The 23,553-nt window shown below is 42.6% G+C and overlaps 1 protein-coding gene across 1 annotated transcript in view; it reads left to right on the top strand.

The window, feature by feature from the left end:
* The window catches only part of LOC105277276 (serine/threonine-protein kinase 17A), a 159,251-nt gene that overhangs the window by 131,147 nt on the left and 4,551 nt on the right, over positions 1 to 23,553 (top strand). Inside the window, exons 4-5 of the mRNA XM_026973129.1 lie at positions 17,838 to 17,964; positions 21,509 to 21,737. Of these exons, the coding sequence (XP_026828930.1) occupies positions 17,838 to 17,964; positions 21,509 to 21,737 (356 nt within the window). The remainder of the gene's footprint in view (positions 1 to 17,837; positions 17,965 to 21,508; positions 21,738 to 23,553) is intronic.

Here is a 23,553-nt window from a genome sequence, read left to right on the forward strand (position 1 = left end):
GCCATCTATCGGTCGCTGGTGAATCAATATATTGTTATAATCCTATTCTAAAAAAGGCGTGTTAACTTCGTGAAGTTCTTTTTTATCGAATATTGAGGCCTCTTTTCCGCGACGAATTTCGTGTGACTTGAACTTCGTGTTGCGAATGTCAGAATGTCATAGTGGCTGTCAGTGCGGTTATATTGACAATTGTATTTATTACATTATTTTTATTTTATTTTTTTTATTTCTTATTTTATTTATAGCGCGCGTAGCGCGCGCCTGTGGTACTAGTTATACAGGGTGTCCCGGGTTTTAACCGACAAACTGCGGGAGCATATTCTACTAGTGGAAATAAGAAAAAATTCTTATATCGAGTTTGCTTAGAAACGCTTTATTACAAAGTTATAAACCAATATTGAAAAGAAATATGAGATAAGTAACAACGGATTTTTTCACAAAAATAAAAATTATCTACGCAATGATTTAGTGACGCATTTCAAAATGTTGTCCTTGCACATCGATACAAGCTAGACATCGACGTAGTACAGAATTTGTTACAGTACATTCCTGAAAATTTTGTTGCATCTCAGTAACTGAATTAGTAATTCGTTACTTTAAATCTTCAAGCGAGATTACTTCTGTACTGTAAACTTTATTTTTTAAAGTTCCCCATAAATAAAAATCGTCGGTGTCTTAGAGCTGAACGAATATCATCATATTCATTCATAGGTCGAAATGAACCCAAATTACGTAATTGCAAATGGGTATTACTAAACACAGAACTATCTGGTTACTCTCCTGTTAGGAAATCTACGTTGATACTCTCGTACGGCAGCTCGTGCATTTCCGTCACAGAATCCGTACACGAAATGAGTATCAGTGTATTCCTCATTTGAAAACACTTTTGGCATTCTGATAGTAATTGCTAGTTGACACGACGATTGAAATCTAACAGCTACTGTTGTGAAAGTAACAATCATACTGAATCGTTTCAACATAGTGAACATGAATACATGTGAATACACATAACATAACATCTTCGACCTTCCAAATTCTACACTATGTTCCGTTGTTACTTATCTCATATTTCTTTTCAATATTGGTTTATAACTTTGTAATAAAGCATTTCTAAGCAAACTCGATATAAGAATTTTTTCTTATTTCCACTAGTAGAATATGTTGCCGCAGTTTGTCGGTTAAAACCCGGGACACCCTGTATATAATATGTATTTTGTACTATTTGTATTTGTGACTTAAATATTATAAACAAAGACTAATGCAAACAACATTAGTAAAATCATTTTGTAAATGTCGCGTGAATTAATATCGCGTTTAAAAGAAAAAGTTGTTAAATCGGTTTTCCGGATGGTTATTTATACGTGATAACGCAAATGTTTCTAGCGAGAACGTCACGCCTGATCTGGCCATCTATCGGTCGCTGGTGAATCAATATATTGTTATAATCCTATTCTAAAAAAGGCGTGTTAACTTCGTGAAGTTCTTTTTTATCGAATATTGAGGCCTCTTTTCCGCGACAAATTTCGTGTGACTTGAACTTCGTGTTGCGAATGTCAGAATGTCATAGTGGCTGTCAGTGCGATTATATTGACAATTGTATTTATTACATTATTTTTATTTTATTTTTTTTATTTCTTATTTTATTTATAGCGCGCGTAGCGCGCGCCTGTGGTACTAGTTATACAGGGTGTCCCGGGTTTTAACCGACAAACTGCGGGAGCATATTCTACTAGTGGAAATAAGAAAAAATTCTTATATCGAGTTTGCTTAGAAACGCTTTATTACAAAGTTATAAACCAATATTGAAAAGAAATATGAGATAAGTAACAACGGATTTTTTCACAAAAATAAAAATTATCTACGCAATGATTTAGTGACGCATTTCAAAATGTTGTCCTTGCACATCGATACAAGCTAGACATCGACGTAGTACAGAATTTGTTACAGTACATTCCTGAAAATTTTGTTGCATCTCAGTAACTGAATTAGTAATTCGTTACTTTAAATCTTCAAGCGAGATTACTTCTGTACTGTAAACTTTATTTTTTAAAGTTCCCCATAAATAAAAATCGTCGGTGTCTTAGAGCTGAACGAATATCATCATATTCATTCATAGGTCGAAATGAACCCAAATTACGTAATTGCAAATGGGTATTACTAAACACAGAACTATCTGGTTACTCTCCTGTTAGGAAATCTACGTTGATACTCTCGTACGGCAGCTCGTGCATTTCCGTCACAGAATCCGTACACGAAATGAATATCGGTGTATTCCTCATTTGAAAACACTTTTGGCATTCTGATAGTAATTGCTAGTTGACACGACGATTGAAATCTAACAGCTACTGTTGTGAAAGTAACAATCATACTGAATCGTTTCAACATAGTGAACATGAATACATGTGAATACACATAACATAAACATCTTCGACCTTCCAAATTCTACACTATGTTCCGTTGTTACTTATCTCATATTTCTTTTCAATATTGGTTTATAACTTTGCAATAAAGCATTTCTAAGCAAACTCGATATAAGAATTTTTCTTATTTCCACTAGTAGAATATGCTCCCGCAGTTTGTCGGTTAAAACCCGGGACACCCTGTATATAATATGTATTTTGTACTATTTGTATTTGTGGCTTAAATATTATAAACAAAGACTAATGCAAACAACATTAGTAAAATCATTTTGTAAATGTCGCGTGAATTAATATCGCGTTTAAAAGAAAAAGTTGTTAAATCGGTTTTCCGGATGGTTATTTATACGTGATAACGCAAATGTTTCTAGCGAGAACGTCACGCCTGATCTGGCCATCTATCGGTCGCTGGTGAATCAATATATTGTTATAATCCTATTCTAAAAAAGGCGTGTTAACTTCGTGAAGTTCTTTTTTATCGAATATTGAGGCCTCTTTTCCGCGACGAATTTCGTGTGACTTGAACTTCGTGTTGCGAATGTCAGAATGTTATAGTGGCTGTCAGTGCGGTTATATTGACAATTGTATCTATTATATTATTTTTATTTTTTTTTTATTTCTTATTTTATTTATAGCGCGCGTAGCGCGCGCCTGTGTTGCTAGTTATATATTATCGGCAATGTATGTAGTCGAATGCTGGGTCTGTGTCGGTTGCCGAAGCATGGCCTGTCTCGCAACCAGTACTGGTCCATGTCTGTATTTTATAATGGCCCGTCACATGGCCCGGTTTTTAATAAGTACTGGGACAAGACTGTCTGCCAACTCTTTGCAGTACTGGCCGCCAGTATTGTGCCAGTACAGGTCCGACACTGGAGTGTAACGCCGCTGCCGTACTCTGGGCTACCAATACTGGGCCAATGTTGGGCCAGTTAAACAACCTCGGCAATTTCTACGTGGAAAGGGACACTCGGTGTCCCTTTCTCGTCTCATTTCGTTGAACTTGCTGTTTGCGATTTTATGAGATTCTCAAGCGCGACGTCGACCAAGTCTCGCGAAGGTTTCCGATGGTTTTCTTCAATTTTCGATGAAACCACACTGAAAAATCATCATTCCTTAGCCTATGCGAATCCGTTCCGCGGTTTATCCTTTGCGGCTGTTTCTGGTCGATTCAAGAATAGACGAGAGAAGCGGTCAGCATGCCGCCCGCCGAGGGTCGTCGGGCGCGCTCTATCGAGCGGAGAGTTTGCGGAAAACGGGGAATTACGGCTCGCGCATTTGTCCGTGAAATTTATACGTAGGGGCGATCGTAAAAATCCGCTAAAAGTTCGGTGCACCGTGGAATGCCGGTTATTCCGTTGGCAAGTGGAAGCCGCTTCCCGTTTGCATTCGCTTCACCCGCTTCATCCGGTCGGCTAGTCCGTGCACGACTCCTGAGCTTTAATTGTCGCCGATGTTGCGAAAGATATCAAGAAGGGATAATGAACCGTGCAGGAACGCATCCGGTTCAAACGATCTCGATAACCATCGCGAATAACTTGAGCGTTTCGAGATTTCTCGTGAATTTTATCATGAGAGAAAAGGAGAAAAAAAAGAGGGATTTCTCGTCTGAACGCACACGAATTCGGATCAATGTATCACCGCGGCCATCTCGGCGGATTGCTCTGCATTTCCTCTCGGATTCGCAACCGGATATTCTCCTTTGATCAGAATCACTGTACAAATATTGGGTTGTTCGGAAAGTAATTTCGTTTTTCACAAAGAGATGTCGTTAGTCGCGTTCCTCGATACTTAACCTTACTCTAAGCGGCAAATTCGTTTTATATTTTGACAACTGACATTTCAGACGTCATTTAGTATCTTATTGTGTTGCGATCTGTCAAGTAATTTTTTTTGGCATCACATCAAACATGGAAAATCAAAGTGAGCATTTTCGTAATATTTTGCTTTTTTACTACCGAAAGGGTAAAAATGCAGTGCAAGCGAGAAAAACATTGTATGCCGTGTACGGAGATGTATTGAGTGAACGTCAGTGTCAGAATTGGTTTTCGAAATTTCGATTTGAAAGATGCACCACGTTCAGGTCGGCCAATTAAAGCTGATGACGAGAAAATAAAGGCTCTGGTGGATGCAAACCGTCGCATAACAACACGCGAAATTGCTGAAAAGTTAAATTTATCGAATTCGACCGTTTACGATTATTTGAAACGCCTTGGATTCGTTTCAAAGCTCGATATTTGGGTTCCACACAATTTAAAGGAAATTGACTTGATTCGACGCATTACCATCTGCGATTCATCGTTGAAACGTGAAGAAAATGAACCATTTTTGAAGCGAATCATAACTGGAGATGAAAAATGGATTGTTTACAACAATGTTAAGCGAAAACGATCATGGTCCAGGCAAGATGAACCTGCTCAATCGACATCCAAAGCAGATATTCATCAAAAGAAGATCATGCTTTCTGTATGGTAGGATTGGAAGGGAATCGTATTTTTCTAGTTACTACCAAGGAACTAGACGATTGATTCGAAAGTGTATTGTCGTCAGCTGGATGAATTGGATGCTGCCATCAAGCAGAAGCGACCGGAATTGGCGAATAGGAAAGGTGTCGTATTCCATCACGACAATGCCAGACCACACACAAGTTTGGTCACTCGCCAGAAGCTTTTACAGCTTGGATGGGATGTGCTACCACACCCACCATACTCTCCTGATCTGGCACCATCCGATTACCATTTGTTCCGGTCTCTACAAAATTCTTTGAACAATGTAAACTTCGATTCAAATGAAGGCGTCAAAAATCACTTGCTTCAATTTTTTGTCAATAAGGAGAAGGACTTCTATGAGCGTGGAATCTTAAAGTTGCCAGAAAGATGGCGAAAGGTAGTGGAACAAAATGGCCAATACATCACTGAATAAAATTAATTCTAAATATGAAAAAACCGCCTTTCATTTTTCCTTGAAAAAACGAAATAGCTTTCCGAACAACCCAATAGCTCGCTCGTTCTTCGCGCGCGCGCGAGGGAGATTGCGCAGATGTAGATACTCCGTTCGGGGATTTAACGCGCCGACGACTCGTTTATCCGCGCGACGGATCGCCGCGGGGACGTTTAAACGTGGTCGAGTCGCGTGTCGGACCGCGCGCTCGCTAATAATAGACACGCGCAATAACGTCGTGATAAAATCGGCGCCGAATAGCGGCTGCTTTTACGACCGCACTTCGCGCCGGCCGAGGCGCGTGGGTGGCTCACGAATCGAGAAATCAACGCTCTCGCTTTGTGCTCTCGCGCTCGAAATCGTCTCGCGGGACCGTCAAGGACTCGCAATTAGCGCGTTCCTCAACGCGCGGCTAATCCTTTCACCGCGCGACAGCTCGAGAGACTTTGGAGCGCTTAGCGCTAAAAGTCGGTGCTTCTCCCCCTTTCTCTGTCCTTTCCTTTTTCTTTGGTCGTCACACTCGGTGGTCAATTAATAGCCTGTGAGTGTCGCGAGACGAGACTGATTGGCCAAGAACGACGAGGCGGCAGAAGCTAATCTCCCGAAGCGTCTCTTTCTCTTTAACTCCCTCCGAATCTAATCATTCAAGCGTTATGGCGTGCAATTAGCGTACGTCCGCAGAACGTTATTAGCGTCAATATTACGTCGTGCGCACCATGAATAATGCCGGTAAATTTCACTTGGCTGCACGCGGTAACAGCTGTTAAGCTGACGACGGGAACTTTCGGCGGAGGATATTTGTCATGCTTTGCTTCATTCGAGACTCTGCTTGCTCGGTGCTTTTTACACTTCTCCCGTGTTTCGTCAGTAATTACGACGACGCAGAGTCGCTGCCTCTCTTCTCGTGCCGTGCGCGTTATCCCGCGGATCTACGTCGGTGCTACCTGTTTCCTGAAATCTCGGAGAACTCTCAAGCCGATGCCGTAGGCGAGGGAGAGAAAGAGAAAGAGAGAACGGCGCGGACTCTGAAAATTTCCGCATCCGGCAAGACGCGCGCGGATGCAACTTTAGAACAATAAGGAGAATCGTAAAGCGCGCGCGGCACGGTACAAAAGCGAATAGCGCGCCCGTAACGAAGCGGCCATCTAAGTAATTGCGACACGTTTCAGTGCCGGTCACAATTTCACGCAGTTGCTTTCGCTAGCAGCAGTAGCAGCAATGGTGGCGAGCGCTATGCAGCGGCAAAGGCAATAATCGTTAGTCGCGTAAAAAGCGACGTTACGTCACACGAGTCCTCTTTGTGTGGCAATCCGACGACACTTTGTCGCTGATGACGTTTCCTGTGGACGCGAGCTTGAGTCGCGCGTGATCTCGCGCTCGCTTGGTTCCGCGTTTCGCGGCTCGCTGCGAGCTACGATGCAAGCGAGCGATCGGCAATCGCGAATCGAGAGGAGCGTCACCGCGTGTCGCGCGTGTGGCAACTCTATCAAATCTCGTTTACGCGCGCATGATATGAGCTCGCATGTAATGTCGTTTGCCCGCTCGCACGGCGGTGGGCCCGCCACCCCGGAGTCACAAGTGCAAGCCTGAGGGTCCGACCGGATCTACGGGGCGAAGGCAGACTCGGCTACTTCATTAAGAGCTCGATGAATCAATTTCAATCGATTCAATCGAGCGCCGCCATGCCTAATAAAACCGGCCGATCGCGCTCGCCCGAGCTGATTTCCTCCGAGCGCAAAAGCGACGCGAGTTCCCGGTAAGAGTTCGCCGCGAGGTCAACGAGACGGTTCATTGATGCATCCCGCGAGGGCGAGGTCGATCGCCTCTCTTCCTCGGAAAATCCAAATGAAAAGCGATGGAGCCTGTTTGTCCGTCCGTCCGTCCGACCAACGGACGTCCGACGTCAGACTTCTCCGCTTTAAATGAAGCAACTATCACGCTATCGCCGGATGAAGTCGCGAGTGATTCGCCGAATCAATTCCTGCGAGGCGTTGATGAACGCTTAGCGCTTCTGCGAACCGCCGATTGCGAGCGGTGACTTAATTATTCGAAATAACGGATTTGCGCGGGTATTTATTTATCCGCCGTGCATGTGGCTACTTCTTGCGGTTTAATCGGTATCGCGTTCCAGTAGGAGAAGGGACATGTCCGTTCGCATTCATCAAGTGGTTTAAACGCAATACGACTTAATGCGTGCGTCTTGTCGCGCTGCGAGCACAATGGACACCGAGTTCCCGCACGGACGAGCAGCATTCCGCTTTTATTACCATAACGCGCAGATAAAACGCCGCGTGTCGTCGCGATACACGTTATCAGGCGGCGTACACCCACAGAAAAGATTTCTGGACTTAATGCTATTACTCTTTAATCTATCATAAAATAAGATCGCTATAGCGACAATCATATTTATTATTGAAAAGAAGCATATTTTAATCTTGAATAGAAAATTCGAAAATCTAGATTCAAATAATCTTCGTGCTATCTCATTCATTTTCTCAGAAGGATTTAGATACAAATTTCTAGCAAGTTCAAAATATTCTTGATTTCAGAATATTGTCAGATCTAAAAGACATCTTATTCTATTCTTGCAAGAGAATTTGTAGAATCTGCACAAAACGGCCAATATTTATGTGTTGCAATCGAAAATCGGGAAAGTGTTTCTGTTATTTACAATGAATAAGTGCAATACTCTACAAGAAATATTAAAAGGTATGGAAATGTCTTATCTCGAATCTTATTTCTCAAGTAAGTATATTGTATATACTTACTTACATTTCCATATCTTTTAATATTTCTTGTAGAGTATTGCACTTATTCATTGTAAATAACAGAAACACTTTCCCGATTTTCGATTGCAACACATAAATATTGGTCGTTTTATCGGAATAAAGGACGCAGAAGCGCCGAGTCGACGAGCGACTGTGAGAAAATGATGCGTCGACATCGACAAAGCCTACTATAAAGTGGCGCTAATATCAAATTATTCTACATACAAGAATATATAAGCATAAATTTGTACATGTTACTCTTGTCTCAAGACAGTAAGACAATGTTATTTAATTCGAGAGAGAAGAATAGAAATTACTGATTTAAATTAAAAATTGTTTTATTTTCATATTTTTTATACTCGTAATACGATTAAATTAGTCAAGAATATTTTTCGTCTTGTTATCAGAAATCCTTTCTGAGGGTGTACTTATCAATTATTACCGCGTGTAGGACGTGCTCGTGCATGCGACCGACACAAGTGCGCAAATCGTACTTCGACGTACAGTTTGTTCATTCAATCTTCTCATTAGGATAATTAAAATGAGATAATGAAGAGTAATACAATTAATTAAATATACTTTATGCTCCATTCCTTATCTTTTTCTACGATTGAGTGTGAGATTCTAGAATTGGATACATTTTAACATGACTTTAAGATTGTATCACAAGAGAGGAGACGATGTTTATAATTGTATTTATAAATAATTGCTTTTGCATTGTCTGGAATGTAAGAGCAGCGTCTCACAGGAAATTGCGTGTAGTCGAAAAGTCGACACGTCGCGACGCGAGATTTTCGACGGAGAGAAATTAACGCGTAAAAAAGGCAGCAGTCCGCTTAACGCTTTTTAGCAGGCGGATTTATGAGGATCTGTCTCTCGCGTTCATTGAAACTTCCGGCGGCCGAGAAAAAGGGGAAGGCGCGTGCGAAACTCTTGCGTGCGCGATGCGTGCCCCGGCATATTAGGCACGCAATAAAGTTCGAGTGAACGAAAGGAAGAGAGAAGGGAAGAAAGAGAGAGAAAGAAAGACGAAACACAGACCGCTGCATTTATCGCCCGGCGAAGGGATTTACTTGTGCGTAATATAACAAGAACACAAAGACGAGCCAATATTCGCGATCGAGCTCATTCGCCCACGAGAGCTCGTTGCGATTCGGACGGTCGATCTTGCATGAGAAAAATAAGAGAAATCTTGGTAAATCTACCGATTAGCGAACCCACCTCCTATCACCTTGTCCTTGACATATATTATAGAGGTCACCCTCCTGAGTGACCTTCAAAAGGTTTTAGCCGTCGGTCGTTGTTTACTAAAAAAGTTATTAACAAAAGAAGTTTAATGATTTTGCACGAATTTTCAGCCGCCCACGACAAGCAAAAGGTTATATTTTCCGAAACTGGAGCCCCGGACACATACGCTCTGTTTCAGCCCGCTTCGCGGGAGGGCGGGGGGCAGGGGCTTCACCCCCCGCCCCCCGCCAGAACCAGTGCAACAGATTTTACCGTACAGATTTTGATTACCTGGTACACGGTACGGATTCCGGCGGGGGAAGGGGGGCGAAGCCCCTGTCCCCCGCCCTCCCGCGAAGCGGGCTGAAAACGAGCTGTCCGAGGCTCCAGTTTCGGAAAATATAACCTAACCAGGTTAGGTTAGGTTAGGTTAGGTTAAAGCAGAGAATACTTTGTATTTAACTGTTTAAGCTTTTGGTTAAAGTGAAGAATACTTTGTACTTATATTAAAAGAAACTATTCTATATAGTAACGATTCACTGCTTTAAATGACTTTCCTTCTTTCGTTCATATACATATTCGTCTTTTATATCTTTCAATATTCAAAATAACTACTATATTTTCAAAATTTCTTTTGTTAATAACTTTTTCATAAACAACGATCGACGACTAAAACCTAGTACAGGTTATTCGGGAAGGTGACCTTTGTAATATATGTCAATATTATGTTCTTGGTTTGCGTAGACAGCTGAAAATTCGTGCAAAATCATTAAACTTCTTTTGTTAATAACTTTTTAGTAAACAACGACCGACGGTTAAAACTTGCACAATGTTACTCAGGAGGGTGACCTCTATAATATATGTCAAAGACAAGGTGATAGGAGGTGGGTTCGCTAATCGGTAGATTTACCGAAATCTTTTGAATAAAATCGTACGAAAATGTGTGTGCGAATCAATCTTTCGACAAATCAACCTTCGATAAATAAATCTTAGATTCTTCGGTAAGTTGTCGGTCGACGCGACGATCCGAAGTGGCGAACGCGGAACGGAACGCGCACAATGGAAACGGGTAAAGCGACCAGGTCGTCCACCTTTTTCGACGGCTCTCGTTTCTAATTGCCGTATGCTTCACGTACGCTCGTGGGGCTGCGCGCAAAGTGTCACGCATTGTTAAGCGGATCAGCGGGGTAATTACCCGGGCGCTCATTGACACGCCTAACGATCCGCAGGATGCGCCGGTCCAAGCTCGGCCCGTTAAAAATCTCGCGCGCGAGTTTCACGCGCATTGTGTGCCGAGGAAGAGATCAGGACGGCACGATCACTGTATTTCCAAGACGGAAGGCACACCGTTATCCCGCGGATGATTTCTTACGTTCCTCTGCGACGGGGACAATGTACTCCACGCTCGGATAATGACGCCGTGATTTGCCGTTAACTCCCCGTGAAATCTTTGCGCGCGATCGTTTCTCTAATCGTCGCGCCAAACTACTTTCAAACTACTTAATTACATAAAATGGAGGCATTTCTCTAATTCTATAGAGACGTCTTGATTAGCGATGATGACGACGACGACGACGATGAAGGCGACAACGAGGACGCGGTTGAATCTCGGTGATCGTGAGAATTGACACGGGCCTACGGTTTTTGTTCGAGCGAGACCAACAGCCGCCGGCTTCGATTTAATGACGCACGTCCTTCCTGCAAATCGTTTTTGCACGGGTCGCGGCACTTAAGTGCTAACATCCGACAGAGAGGAGCGACGGCTTACTGCGAAGCGCGGGGAACACCTGTTACAATTCGCAAGGGTGCGCTCGAGATCGATACTATTATACGTCGGACTTGGACACGTATACGTATACTTGGAAACGTATACGCATTTCTATAAGCTCGCACAAGATCGCACGAGAACAGCAGAATAGACGACATCTTGCAGGAAGTGCATTCATCACGAAAGAGAGAAAAAAGAATGATCGATTCGATCCCAGTTGCGTTTCATTTCTACGTTTCGTTCGGAAATGATTAAGGTGGGAGCCTGCTTTAGAACGTTGAAAATAAGGTATAATTTTACGAATTTTTTTGGAGAAACTGTACAGCGGATCATTATAAAACTTTGATGCATTTATTAGTACATGTTTAAAGATAAAAAAATTATTTTTTTATTTGAATATATCGCCTGTAGAGGTCGTCCTGGAGGCATCTTAGTGCAGCCGGCATTGTAAATTGGTGAGCATTCTCCTGCCTCCAAATTTCATCCAAACTGAAAAATTAAAATATTTTCTCGTTATTTATGAATTCCCATCGTCGATGAACCTTTAATATTCATAAAAACATTAAGTTAAACAATTATTTTTGCATGAAAAAGTTCAAAAACTTTGCCTAAAAATCGTACTTTTGTGTTCTAAGCTCCACCATTTTGGCACTTTTCAACTTTTTTCTTCTCTCTTTGGTTCATCGACGATGGGAATTCATAAATAACGAGAAGATATTTCAATTTTTCAGTTTAGACGAAATTTGGAGGCAGGAGAATGCTCACCAATTTGCAACGCCGGCGACGCGGCTGCACTAAGATTTCTCCAGGACGACCTCTACAAGCGATATATTCAAATAAAAAAATAATTTTTTTGATCTTTAAACATGTACTAATAAATGCATCAAAGTTTTATAATGATCCGCTGTATAGTTTCTCCAAAAACAATTCGTAAAATATACCTTATTTTCAGCGTTCTAAAGCAGGCTCCCCCCTTAAGCGAGATCGTCGTAACGTTGAATTAATTAAATGCTGATATTTTCAAGCGTTTAGATCCTTGATCGACGTTGTTGTGAGAAATGTCAGGGCGAAAGATACGAGTGAAACGAGCGTAACTTGCAGCGAGACACGCGAGGAATCTGCGCCCTGCATCTCGCGTCGTTAATTAAGGGCGAGGAGTATAAGTTTTGAAGGCTGCGCAAAGAGGGAGAGAGAGGGCGCTCCGCTTTCGCGATAAGAAAAAATGAGACTCGGCACGATTTATAAGGGCGAAAAGGAGCGATGCGGCGACAGGAGCTCTCCGCACCACGATTAATTACCCCGATTACGTGACGTGCGCGCCGTCGAATCGTCGTCGTATTAAATGCGTCGAGTTAAAGCGACGTGCTGGTGCACGCCGCGATTTCGTAGGCAGTTGCAGTCGGATGCTGCTTCTGTCGTCGAGAATACGTTTATGGAGTGTGAGAATAAGAAAGAGAGACCTCTTAAATTTAACGTTCGCATCTGCAGCGAATTCCTACTTGCCTCAATCGCAATCGCGCCAGCTAAGCAGGAATTAGACGAAGTTGCCGTTTAAATGATAATTAACGATAATCGTGTATGCGATCTTTTGTGTATACTACCGAGAGGAATTATCGATCCATTAAAATAGAACATTCGAAATTTGAAACCCGTGTTTATCGAAATTCAAAGAGAAAATTCATCGAACGGGAGCTTCTGCGTGATAAATGGACGTGAAGAAGACAAAGGCGGGCAGTTCGTGCACTCGGTTCTCTCGAAGATTCAGTTTGTGTGTTACGTTTCGTTAAACCGAGTTACGAGTCGAACGTGACCAGGCTTCATCATGAGTTACTCGACGTATGACGAATAACGCGATTCAAAAGCGGTTGCACGAGCTGCGGCGAGGTCGCAGGTCATTCTCTTTGTGTCACGTATTTTCTGTCTTTCGACATTTTGACCGAAACGCAACGTCCTAATTTCTCTATTTTTGTATGTTTCACCGTCCCCATTTCAAAGTCGTTTTTCATCTTACGAAATCTTACGAAATCTTACTCGCAGAGAGAAGCGACATGTAAATAATGAAGACCCATGTTCAAAACTGCAATGTATTGGGTTGGCCAAAAAGTAATTGCGTTTTTTTTAATATAAATAAAAGGCGAATTTTTCATGGGAAACAAAAACTTTATTAAACAATATATTGTCCATTTTGTTTGATTATCTTTTGCCATTTTTCAGGCAACTTCATGATTCCGCGCTCAAAAAAGTTCTTATCTTTTTCAGCAAAAAACTATTCCAACAACGATTTGATATCCTCATCAGCAGTCAAGGTTTTACCATTCAAGGCGTTTTGCAAAGAACGAAACAAATGGTAATCTGATGGTGCCAGGTCTGGCGAATATGGTGGATGTGGTAACATCATGGTAACACATCCCATCCAAGCTGCAACAATTTTTCACGAGTGACCAAACTTGTACGTGGTCTAGCGTTATCGTGGTGAAACACAACACCTTTGCGATTCACCAATTCTCGACGTTTCTGTTTGATGGCATCATTTAATTTATCCAGTTGACGACAGTATACGTCTGAATTAATGGTTTGATTCCTTGCAAGCAGCTCAAAATACACAGTCCCACCAGACTGACAGCATAATCTTTCTTTGGTGAATATCTGCTTTTCAAGTGCTTTCAGCAGGTTCACGCTTGCTCCACGATCTTTTTCGTTTGACGTTGTTGTAGACGATCCATTTTTCGTCGCCTGTTATCATACGTTTCAAAAATCGATCATTTTCCTCACGTTTCAAAAGAGAATCGCAGATGTCAATACGCTTAGTGAGATGAATTTCTTTGAGCTCATGTGGTACCCAAATATCGAGCTTACTAATGTATCCAAGTCGTTTTGAATGGTTTTCAACACTCGATTTCGATATGTTAAGATTCTCAGCAATCTCTCGTGTCGTTAAACGCCGATTGGAATCGATCAGTGCCTTTATTTTGCCATCATCAATTTCGATTGGCCTTCCTGAGCGTGGTGCATCTTTCACATTAAAATCTCCAGATCGAAATTTAGTAAACCAATTTTGACACTGTCGCAGTTTTAAAGCATCTTCGCCATATACATCAGATAACTTTTTATGAGCTTGCACAGCGTTTTTCCCTTTTCGGAAGTAATAAAACAAAATATGAGGAAAATGTTCTTTTTGATTTTCCATTTTGAAATCGACGGCAAACAAACAATTGTTAACGAAATCGTGTACTTTCTTTTTCTAAAACAAGCTTGAACTGTGAGTTGTTAACCTACATAATGATTTTGCGGTTTAGAATGAAGTTAGTTACATTTCAAGACATGTATGTCCATCTATTGGAAAAAAACGCAATTACTTTTTGGCCAACCCAATATTTAACAAAAGTATTTATTTATTTATTGACCAATATGCAAACGTACAATATGTACATACGTATGTATATGTAATTAATTCTGTATATGTAATATCGACATAATTGATACAATTAATTCGTAATATCAAGATTGGCAAGAAATTCCTATTATGCACTTACCAGATCTCTGCTGACTTCCGGGATAATTGAAACGCAGCGAGAGTAATCTCCGGAATCCGGAAAATCAGCGCTAATCAAGGCTCCCTCGCCTTTTCTTTCAGTGCGCTCGCACTGCGTAGGAACTCGTAATCGTTCCGTGTCCCGGAAGCCGTCCTAATAAGGAACAAAGACATTTCCATAATTAACCATTACGGAGAGCTAATACGTCAGCTCGGGGCCGACGGTTTCTTGAATGTCCACGTTAGTCTCCAACGTGGCGATCGCAACCGTCCAATCGTTCCCGAATGTATGCATCGCGCGCCGCAATCTCCGTTTTTTGACTCCGACCGCGTCATCGATCACCCGCGCAAAGTCTGCATTGCATGCCACGAACGTTATTCAAATTTAAGCCGCTTGGGCAGGAGGAGGAATGACCGAGCTGGCAGCACGAATCGCGATTTCTTGCGCTCGGTCGCGAAGAATGGTGTCATCGATCATGCAAATCTGGCCGCAGACTCGATCAGGATAATAACGTTATTCAAATTCAGCGTTACGTCTTCAATCTTCATTAACGTGTCGCGGTCCCCGATGACCTGGCCGCGCCGCTCGGTGTGTCGTCGCCCTCGTTCGTTACGGAAAATTATGCTAATATCAATTACGCGCTATTGCGGCGGAAGTAGCCGCGTAGATCTACAATGCGTTTCATGTTCCCCCACTTTGATTGAATCAACGTCTGCCTGTTCTTACGACTCGTGCAGAGCTGAACTCTCATCGAGACTCGAGTCCTTCGCGAGAGTTGCACGGAAAACATCTGCGCGCTAATTTAGGGGCTTCGTTATTACCCTCTTCACTTGACGAAGGCTGTTGGTACTTAATTACGACCGTTCGGTTGAACAATGATCCATCTCGCTCGCGCGCGTAATCGAAGCCGGCGATTGCGACCGACTAAAATCACGTGGTTCACCGTGCACACTCTTTGCCGAAGAGACTCGATAATGGGGAGGTCCTTCAAGAGTTCGCGACCCGGTACTGAAGACATATTCTCGGGCAACCTAGGTGGTCGTAAACCAGTCGGAGAGCATTGACAATGGACTGGGCTCAACGAGCTTCCTCTATCTCTCTCTATCTCTATATATCTCTCTTTCTCTACCTATCTCTCTGTTTCTCTTGCCATCGACCTGACCGCTCGCAACCTCCGTCCGCGTGGCCTCTTCAGCATTGTTCGATTGTTTTCCGGGGAAGGGTAGACGCGAGGGATGGGAAAAACGCAGTCGACATGTGGGCACGAGAGTTACACCTAGGCCGCGTGACGACCTTTCTTATCGCGCAGAATCGTTCACATCGGCATTACTACGGGTGCATGTGGATGCGTAACGCCTACGTCCTCCGCATTATTACACGAACACGTACGTGTTGCGTTTTCTTCACCTGATCTGATCCGAGGGAAAAAGCGAGCGTCCCCGAGTGGCCAGAAGCACCCGACTAGAAATGTTGTCAGGTTTACCTAATATGTTATAAGGACCTGGCGTGGTTGGCGTAAGGTAATCCTGAATAAGGTATACCTAAGAATATCCTCATCAGGTTCAAATATGTATGACCTTTTTAGGGTTAAAATAATAAGGAACATATTAGGACCTTCTTACGTTATGCCTGATATTTCAAAGTACAAATTTTGTTGAGGTTTACATTATTAGTACCTACTAAGGATCTTATTCCTTCATCCTGATATTTTTTTAAATTTAGAGGTAAAGGTTTCCCACATCTGGTCCTACATCGGACCATACGTAGTTTATCATATTATAATGTACGTTATATACTTAATGTAGAAAGAATAGTAATTTCTACTTAATTTGCGAGTATTAATTATTTTTATATCATATACGTTTCAATGTACTCGATTATGGAACAATAAGAGACAAAAATCAACACAAGTGTGTGTTTCCCGCCTCTGATTCACCAAGCGACCGATAGATGGCCAGGTCAGGCGTGACGTTCTCGCAAGAAACATTTGGTTAGCACCTTACAAATAACCATCCGGAAAATCGATCCGGTACTCTAATCTCCTCTTCTTTTGGACTCTTACTTAGAACATATACTAGTAGTATATGTTCCAAGGACTCTTACACTCACCGAAAATATCAAGTTTTAGTAATCCTTTAGACGACTTGGTGCTGTCTGGGTAGTAAGGATTTAATAATTCAACCCGATATCCAGATAAGGACCTAACTATTGTGCTGCGTTACATGACCGATCAGGTCCTGATGAATTTACCTTATCAGGACCTGATAATAAAATAAGGTCAACCTGATCAGGACCACTGGATAAATTTCTAGTCGGGCATATGCTGCTCTTCTCCTCTTTTGTCTCGACGAGTAGCGACGAGTAACGCGATGCTCTGCGCCGCGATGCAAATATTATCAGAATTATTGATGATCGATGTAAACGTGAAACCAAATACGCATGATAATTGTATCAAATGCTCTGCGGAGGCCTCGTAAATCGCGTGAGAATCCGAGCGTGAGCCACGAGTTAAAATTCCGCTCGGAGTAAAATCCGCTCGGAGGAGGCCACCGACTAAAATTAAACCGTAAGTCACAAACTGACGATCGCATGAGCGCACTACCTGAAAAGCGGAGAGCTATAATTACAAGCCGCGCGTAATTCGCCGCTATATTTGCATCGTGGCGCCGAAATTCTTCAAGTGTCACGATGAAGGAAAAATGTTTCGGCCCCTGTCACTCGCTCGTACTCGCTCGCTTGCGTGCTCCTGATAATTGCTTGAGACCACGAAACACACCCAGGGCGCTTTGTCCGCGGTAAAATGCGGCCGGGTGAGAATTCACCGGGTGAGCAGCCGTCATGCGACCGACCGTCTCTTCTGAAAAAAACAGAAGGAGGCTTTACTTTCTCCACATTATTCCGCAGCGAGAAAACTGACATTGTCGCGCGAGACCGCCGCAGGATAAAACCTGTTCGCCCTTTTTTATTCTCGATGTTTCTTCTGTATTTTACGTGATGCATATATCGGGGAGATCTCGAATCGTGTGCTAATGTACGAATGCGCAATCTCAAGTCGCAGATTACATGTTGCAAGAGACTTGCAAGATATTCGCGTCTAATTGATATCTATAATCTGCTCTTAACTAAATATTTTTTATTGATGATGGTGAATCGTATAGCTCATCGAAACTTTCTTTTGACGTTTCAGCCGCAGAACCTGGTGCTCACTGGAGAATTCCCGGACTGTGACGTGAAGCTGTGCGACTTTGGCATATCACGGTACATCAGTCACGGAGCAGACATACGGGAGATTTTGGGCACGCCTGATTATGTTGGTGAGTTGTTTGCTCCGTCAAGGAAAACATGAATCTTGAACATGTCGAGGCCTTCACGCGGAAACGGTCCTGATGTTCGATTTCCGGCACGTCGTGCCGTAAACCGTGTTCGTCCTGGTTCCCGTCTGGTACCGCATAATTCCATTAGGGAAACGAACGTGGTTGCATGATCGAACAGAGTAAGCCACTTCGTGGCTGACCAGGCAAGCGCACCTGGTCGCGATCGGGTCAGCAGGATGATCTTTTACGATCTTTCGCGACGATTACCGTCGCAATTACGTACATTGCACTGCAGTCTAACGGTCAGGCCGAGGGTGTTACGTAACACCGAGTTCACGCGGAATCCTCCACGCGGTAAACGAGAAGTCTCGAGGTAACCGAATCTTCGACGGAACCGTTTGAAACAGCTCTGAACGATTATTTTGAGGACGCGAAAGTGAAGAAAAAGAAGAAAAAGAATCTTGAAGCTTAAGAAACCAACTTTAGAATTGCATTTCATGCTATTAGATAAGAAGGAAAGGGAGATTGATTTTAACTCGAGCAAAACGCCGTGATGGCCGTTTCAGCTCGTCAATCTCACTCGGTCGATCAGCGTCGCGACTTGAGGATCACTCGTGAAAATTAGCAAGATTGTTCGCGCGGCAATCAAGCCGGACGCAGAAAGCACGCGCGGAAAAACTGACGCGGTCGGAAGCGGGTCGACGCAGAGTAGCAATTCGAGGTGCGATTAGCGATTATTACGCAACGAGGCAGCCGTACATCGCGGCGATTACGCGCGCGCGGGGCCTAATATGTGCAACACGGTTACGATTATCGAAGAATGCGCGGAGGACCTCCCTTAGTAAGCACCCGGCGCGGCATAATAGCGGCCGCAACGATGTAATGGCAAAAAGACGGCATCATTTTTCTCGAATTTAATTATGCGACTTAACCGCGACGACGGGCGTTTCAGAGTTTTAAGGGGGGATTCTCATGTAAAGAGCCAAAAAGAAGCAGATTTTTCGGAATTTTTTTTCAAGAACGTATTTAGTCAAAGGATCTCAAACTTTAATAGTACATCAATACATGTAAAGAGAATATAAAAATATTTTTTTGGTTAAAAAAAACATATATATATTGGGTTGTTCTGAAAGTTATTTCGTTTTTTCAAGGAAAAATGAAAGGCGGTTTTTTCATATTTAGAATTAATTTTATTCAGTGATGTATTGGCCATTTTGTTCCACTACCTTTCGCCATCTTTCTGGCAACTTTAAGATTCCACGCTCATAGAAGTCCTTCTCCTTATTGACAAAAAATTGAAGCAAGTGATTTTTTACGCCTTCATTTGAATCGAAGTTTACATTGTTCAAAGAATTTTGTAGAGACCGGAACAAATGGTAATCGGATGGTGCCAGATCAGGAGAGTATGGTGAGTGTGGTAGCACATCCCATCCAAGCTGTAAAAGCTTCTGGCGAGTGACCAAACTTGTGTGTGGTCTAGCATTGTCGTGATGGAATACGACACCTTTCCTATTCGCCAATTCCGGTCGCTTCTGCTTGATGGCAGCATCCAATTCATCCAGCTGACGACAATACACTTTCGAATCAATCGTCTAGTTCCTTGGTAGTAACTAGAAAAATACGATTCCCTTCCAATCCTACCATACAGAAAGCATGATCTTCTTTTGATGAATATCTGCTTTGGATGTCGATTGAGCAGGTTCATCTTGCCTGGACCATGATCGTTTTCGCTTAACATTGTTGTAAACAATCAATTTTTCATCTCCAGTTATGATTCGCTTCAAAAATGGTTCATTTTCTTCACGTTTCAACAATGAATCGCAGATGGTAATGCGTCGAATCAAGTCAATTTCCTTTAAATTGTGTGGAACCCAAATATCGAGCTTTGAAACGAATCCAAGGCGTTTCAAATGATCGTAAACGGTCGAATTCGATAAATTTAACTTTTCAGCAATTTCGCGTGTTGTTATGCGACGGTTTGCATCCACCAGAGCCTTTATTTTCTCGTCATCAGCTTTAATTGGCCGACCCGAACGTGGTGCATCTTTCAAATCGAAATTTCCAGTACGAAATTTCGAAAACCAATTCTGACACTGACGTTCACTCAATACATCTTCTCCGTACACGGCACACAATTTTTTTCTCGCTTGCACTGCATTTTTACCCTTTCGGTAGTAAAAAAGCAAAATATTACGAAAATGCTCACTTTGATTTTCCATGTTTGATGTGATGCCAAACAAAAATTACTTGACAGATCGCAACACAATAAGATACTAAATGACGTCTGAAATGTCAATTGTCAAAATATAAAACGAATTTGTCGCTTAGAGTAAGGTTAAGTATCGAGGAACGCGACTAACGACATCTCTTTGTGAAAAACGAAATTACTTTCCGAACAACCCAATAGATATAGGTATGGACGCCGCCTTCAGCGGCTTCGGCGTCGCAGGCGTCAAACGGTGTGCAGTCTAGCATCCGCTGTAATGGTCTGAAACAGAATATTCAACAATATTTATTAATTATAGATCATTACGCATCGTTTGAACCTCATGAAGCAAGAAAAAAAACCAAATTGAAAAGAATGGCGACATTTGAAAAAAAATGCTGTTTTTTCATTAAAATTTTCATTGTTATTGTGAAACAAACATTATTTACTTTAAAAATTTTTGTTGCTTTTGAGGTTCATACGATGAACAATATAATTGTTTACATGTAGAGCCCCGAAAGAACCCAATCGGTCTAATATTTTTTTAGTTATCCTGCACACCAGTTTGAAAAAAGTGATTTCGAGAAAACGCGTTTAAAGTTTTCGGTTATAAAAAGTAATGCTTTTCAATACTTACAGTCCTAATCGGCGATTCCAGGGCCATATAGTAGGCCTTCTGCATCCTCGTATAATTGCTGCTGTTGTAAATTCAGTTCTTTGCGAGCAGTTCGAGCTTCTTTCGAGCTACTGAGGCTTCGTCGCTCCTGTTGCCGTATTCGCGCGGCGTCATACGAGTCTGCATACTCCTTACAATGGGTACCGATCTTTAGTTCTAATGTGTCCATAATTTTTAAAACGGCGAAATAGCCTTCGTTGAATAATCCTGCAGCAATATATGCGGCTATTTCCACTGTTCGGATGCCACAATATAAATATTTCGGAGCCAAACGCCAAACACACGAATTGAAGCTCTCGTAAAAATTTCCTGCCTCAGCTATACAAGTACGCGAAGGTATATCACAACAAAAGAAAACCATTAGACGTATACCTGCGAAGCTGTTTGTTATGTACGAGTGTATGAGTGAGGACAGACGAGACGCGTGTCTCCGCTCCGAGCGCTCCCAGCTACCTACTCAACGCACGGTCGAAAACTCGACTATAACTATACGTAGAGGTCGAATATCGATTTGTAACTTTAGGAACATATTTTCCACATGTATTAGAGTTGATTTAAGCAAAAAAAATTTTTTGACTCGTTACATGAGAATCCCCCCTTAATGACGCGCCGGTAGGGTCTTTCGCTTCCCCGCGTAACTCGTTCATGTTGTGTGTTTCCAGCCCCGGAGGTACTGAATTACGAGCCGATCAGCCTGGCAACCGACATGTGGTCCGTCGGCGTGCTGCTCTACGTGCTGTTAACGGGATGCTCGCCATTCGGCGGCGACACCAAGCAGGAGACGTTCTGCAACATCAGTAGATGCCGCCTGGACTTCCCCGACGATCTCTTCGAGGACGTCTCCGAGGAGGCGCGCGATCTCATGCGCAAGCTCATGGTGAAGGACCCAAAGTAAGTTGTGCCTCCCGTAAGTTTTAATTCCGCCACGCGCGATATCAGCAAATTCTCCTGTTTGTATTATCCTATCAAATACTTAAAGAAAGAGAAACCCAATTCAAACGCAAACGAGACAACGCGCGCAGCGTGCTAAGGCGATTCGTGCGAAACTTGCCAACAGGGATCGGCAAAATATTAATAATAAATTAATATTACTTGAGTATTTAATTATTTATTTAACAGGAAAAAATAATTCCCGATTAATTGATTAATCAGCAATCAAGATAAGTAATTTTTCAATTGCTCGGTTAATCAGTAATCAAAAAGAACAATTTCTCAATTACTCGATTAATCAGTAATCACAATAAACAATTTTTCAATTACTCCAGTAATCAGTAATCAAAGTGAAAAAGTTTTTAATTATTCAATTAATCAGTAATTATAGTATAAAATATTTTATATTTTACTGATTAATCAAGTAATTAAAATTATTACGTTCTGATTACTGATTAATCAAGTAACAAAAATATTTTATACTATAATTACTGATTAATCGAATAATTAAAAAATTTTTCACTTTGATTACTGATTACTGGAGTAATTGAAAAATTGTTTATTTTGATTACTGATTAATCGAGTAATTAAGAAATTGTTCATTTTGATTACTGATTAATCAATTAATAATAAATTTCTCGAAGTTGATTACTGATTATCAAAATAATTGTTAATCAAAGCTGAAAATATTACTGAAAATATCGTTGATGCCGATCCCTGCTTGCCAATAGGATTCGTTGATCATCGCGAATCACTTCGTCGCCATTCATCTTCATAGAGACCACTTGATCCGACGACGAGTTTTCCATTCGTTACTCCGACGCGATCGCGCGACTTCGTCATTATCGTTGTCGCCACAAACGATTCTGCTTGCCAGCCGGGATTCGTTGAGACGACGAGCGTGTCACCGGAGAAGCTGCGCGAGAGTTCCCGGACCGGCGGGAATGACTCCTTCACGGAAGACCATGGTGAGGAGGCGGTACCAAGAAGGTGCCGGCGCTTATACCTCGAAGCGAAAGGAGATAGCTCGACGAGCATGGCCGTCATCGACCGCGCTTCGTCGGTCGTGTCGACGTGGTGACTTGCGCCGTTCGACTTCCCGGAACGCAACAATCGGTGTCACATTAGACGCGTCGTCGCGCGACATGTATACCGCGATGCAGCCGGGATGACGATGACGAGCCATCATCGAGCTGATGAGCGCGATTAGTGGGTCACGTCGTTCGAGTCTCGGGATCCGATCGCTCCGCGACCTTCGATCTTCGGGAGAAAGCGAGCGATTCGCTCGCGAGGAACTCTTGGTCGTCGTTTCCTCTGGAGAACATCGTCGTCGGAATGTCGCCCGTAGATCATCCAACCGCCCGCCCATCGATCTTTCTTCGCGTGTGAATTCCCGAGGGCGACGGATGCTAGTCTCGGATTTAACTTTCATCGTGCATGCCTCGGCTCTTGTTCGATCATACGTAACGCGAAGGCGAATAATCGCGCGTCGCAAAACATCTGTTGCATCTGCTAAATTAAAGATCTCGGATTAATTCATCAAACTCAAATTTTTCATCGCTCGCAATCTCGCGTGCATCTGATTCCTCTTTCTCGGGCTTGTCTCAATACTTCGCCGATTGATCGAATGGCACAATGGCCATACTGTGTACATCCCCCTCGAGATGCATTTATTGGGGAGGCAAGTTCCGTCGTGGTTTCGCGTAGGTTTTTCTTATCGTCCGGACAGCTGAGAGGAAGTCGCCTATCCGGAATATTTGCGTCCTTCCTTTCTGCA

The sequence above is a fragment of the Ooceraea biroi genome, chromosome 10, assembly GCF_003672135.1.
Source record: "Ooceraea biroi isolate clonal line C1 chromosome 10, Obir_v5.4, whole genome shotgun sequence".
Classification (NCBI taxonomy): domain Eukaryota; kingdom Metazoa; phylum Arthropoda; class Insecta; order Hymenoptera; family Formicidae; genus Ooceraea; species Ooceraea biroi.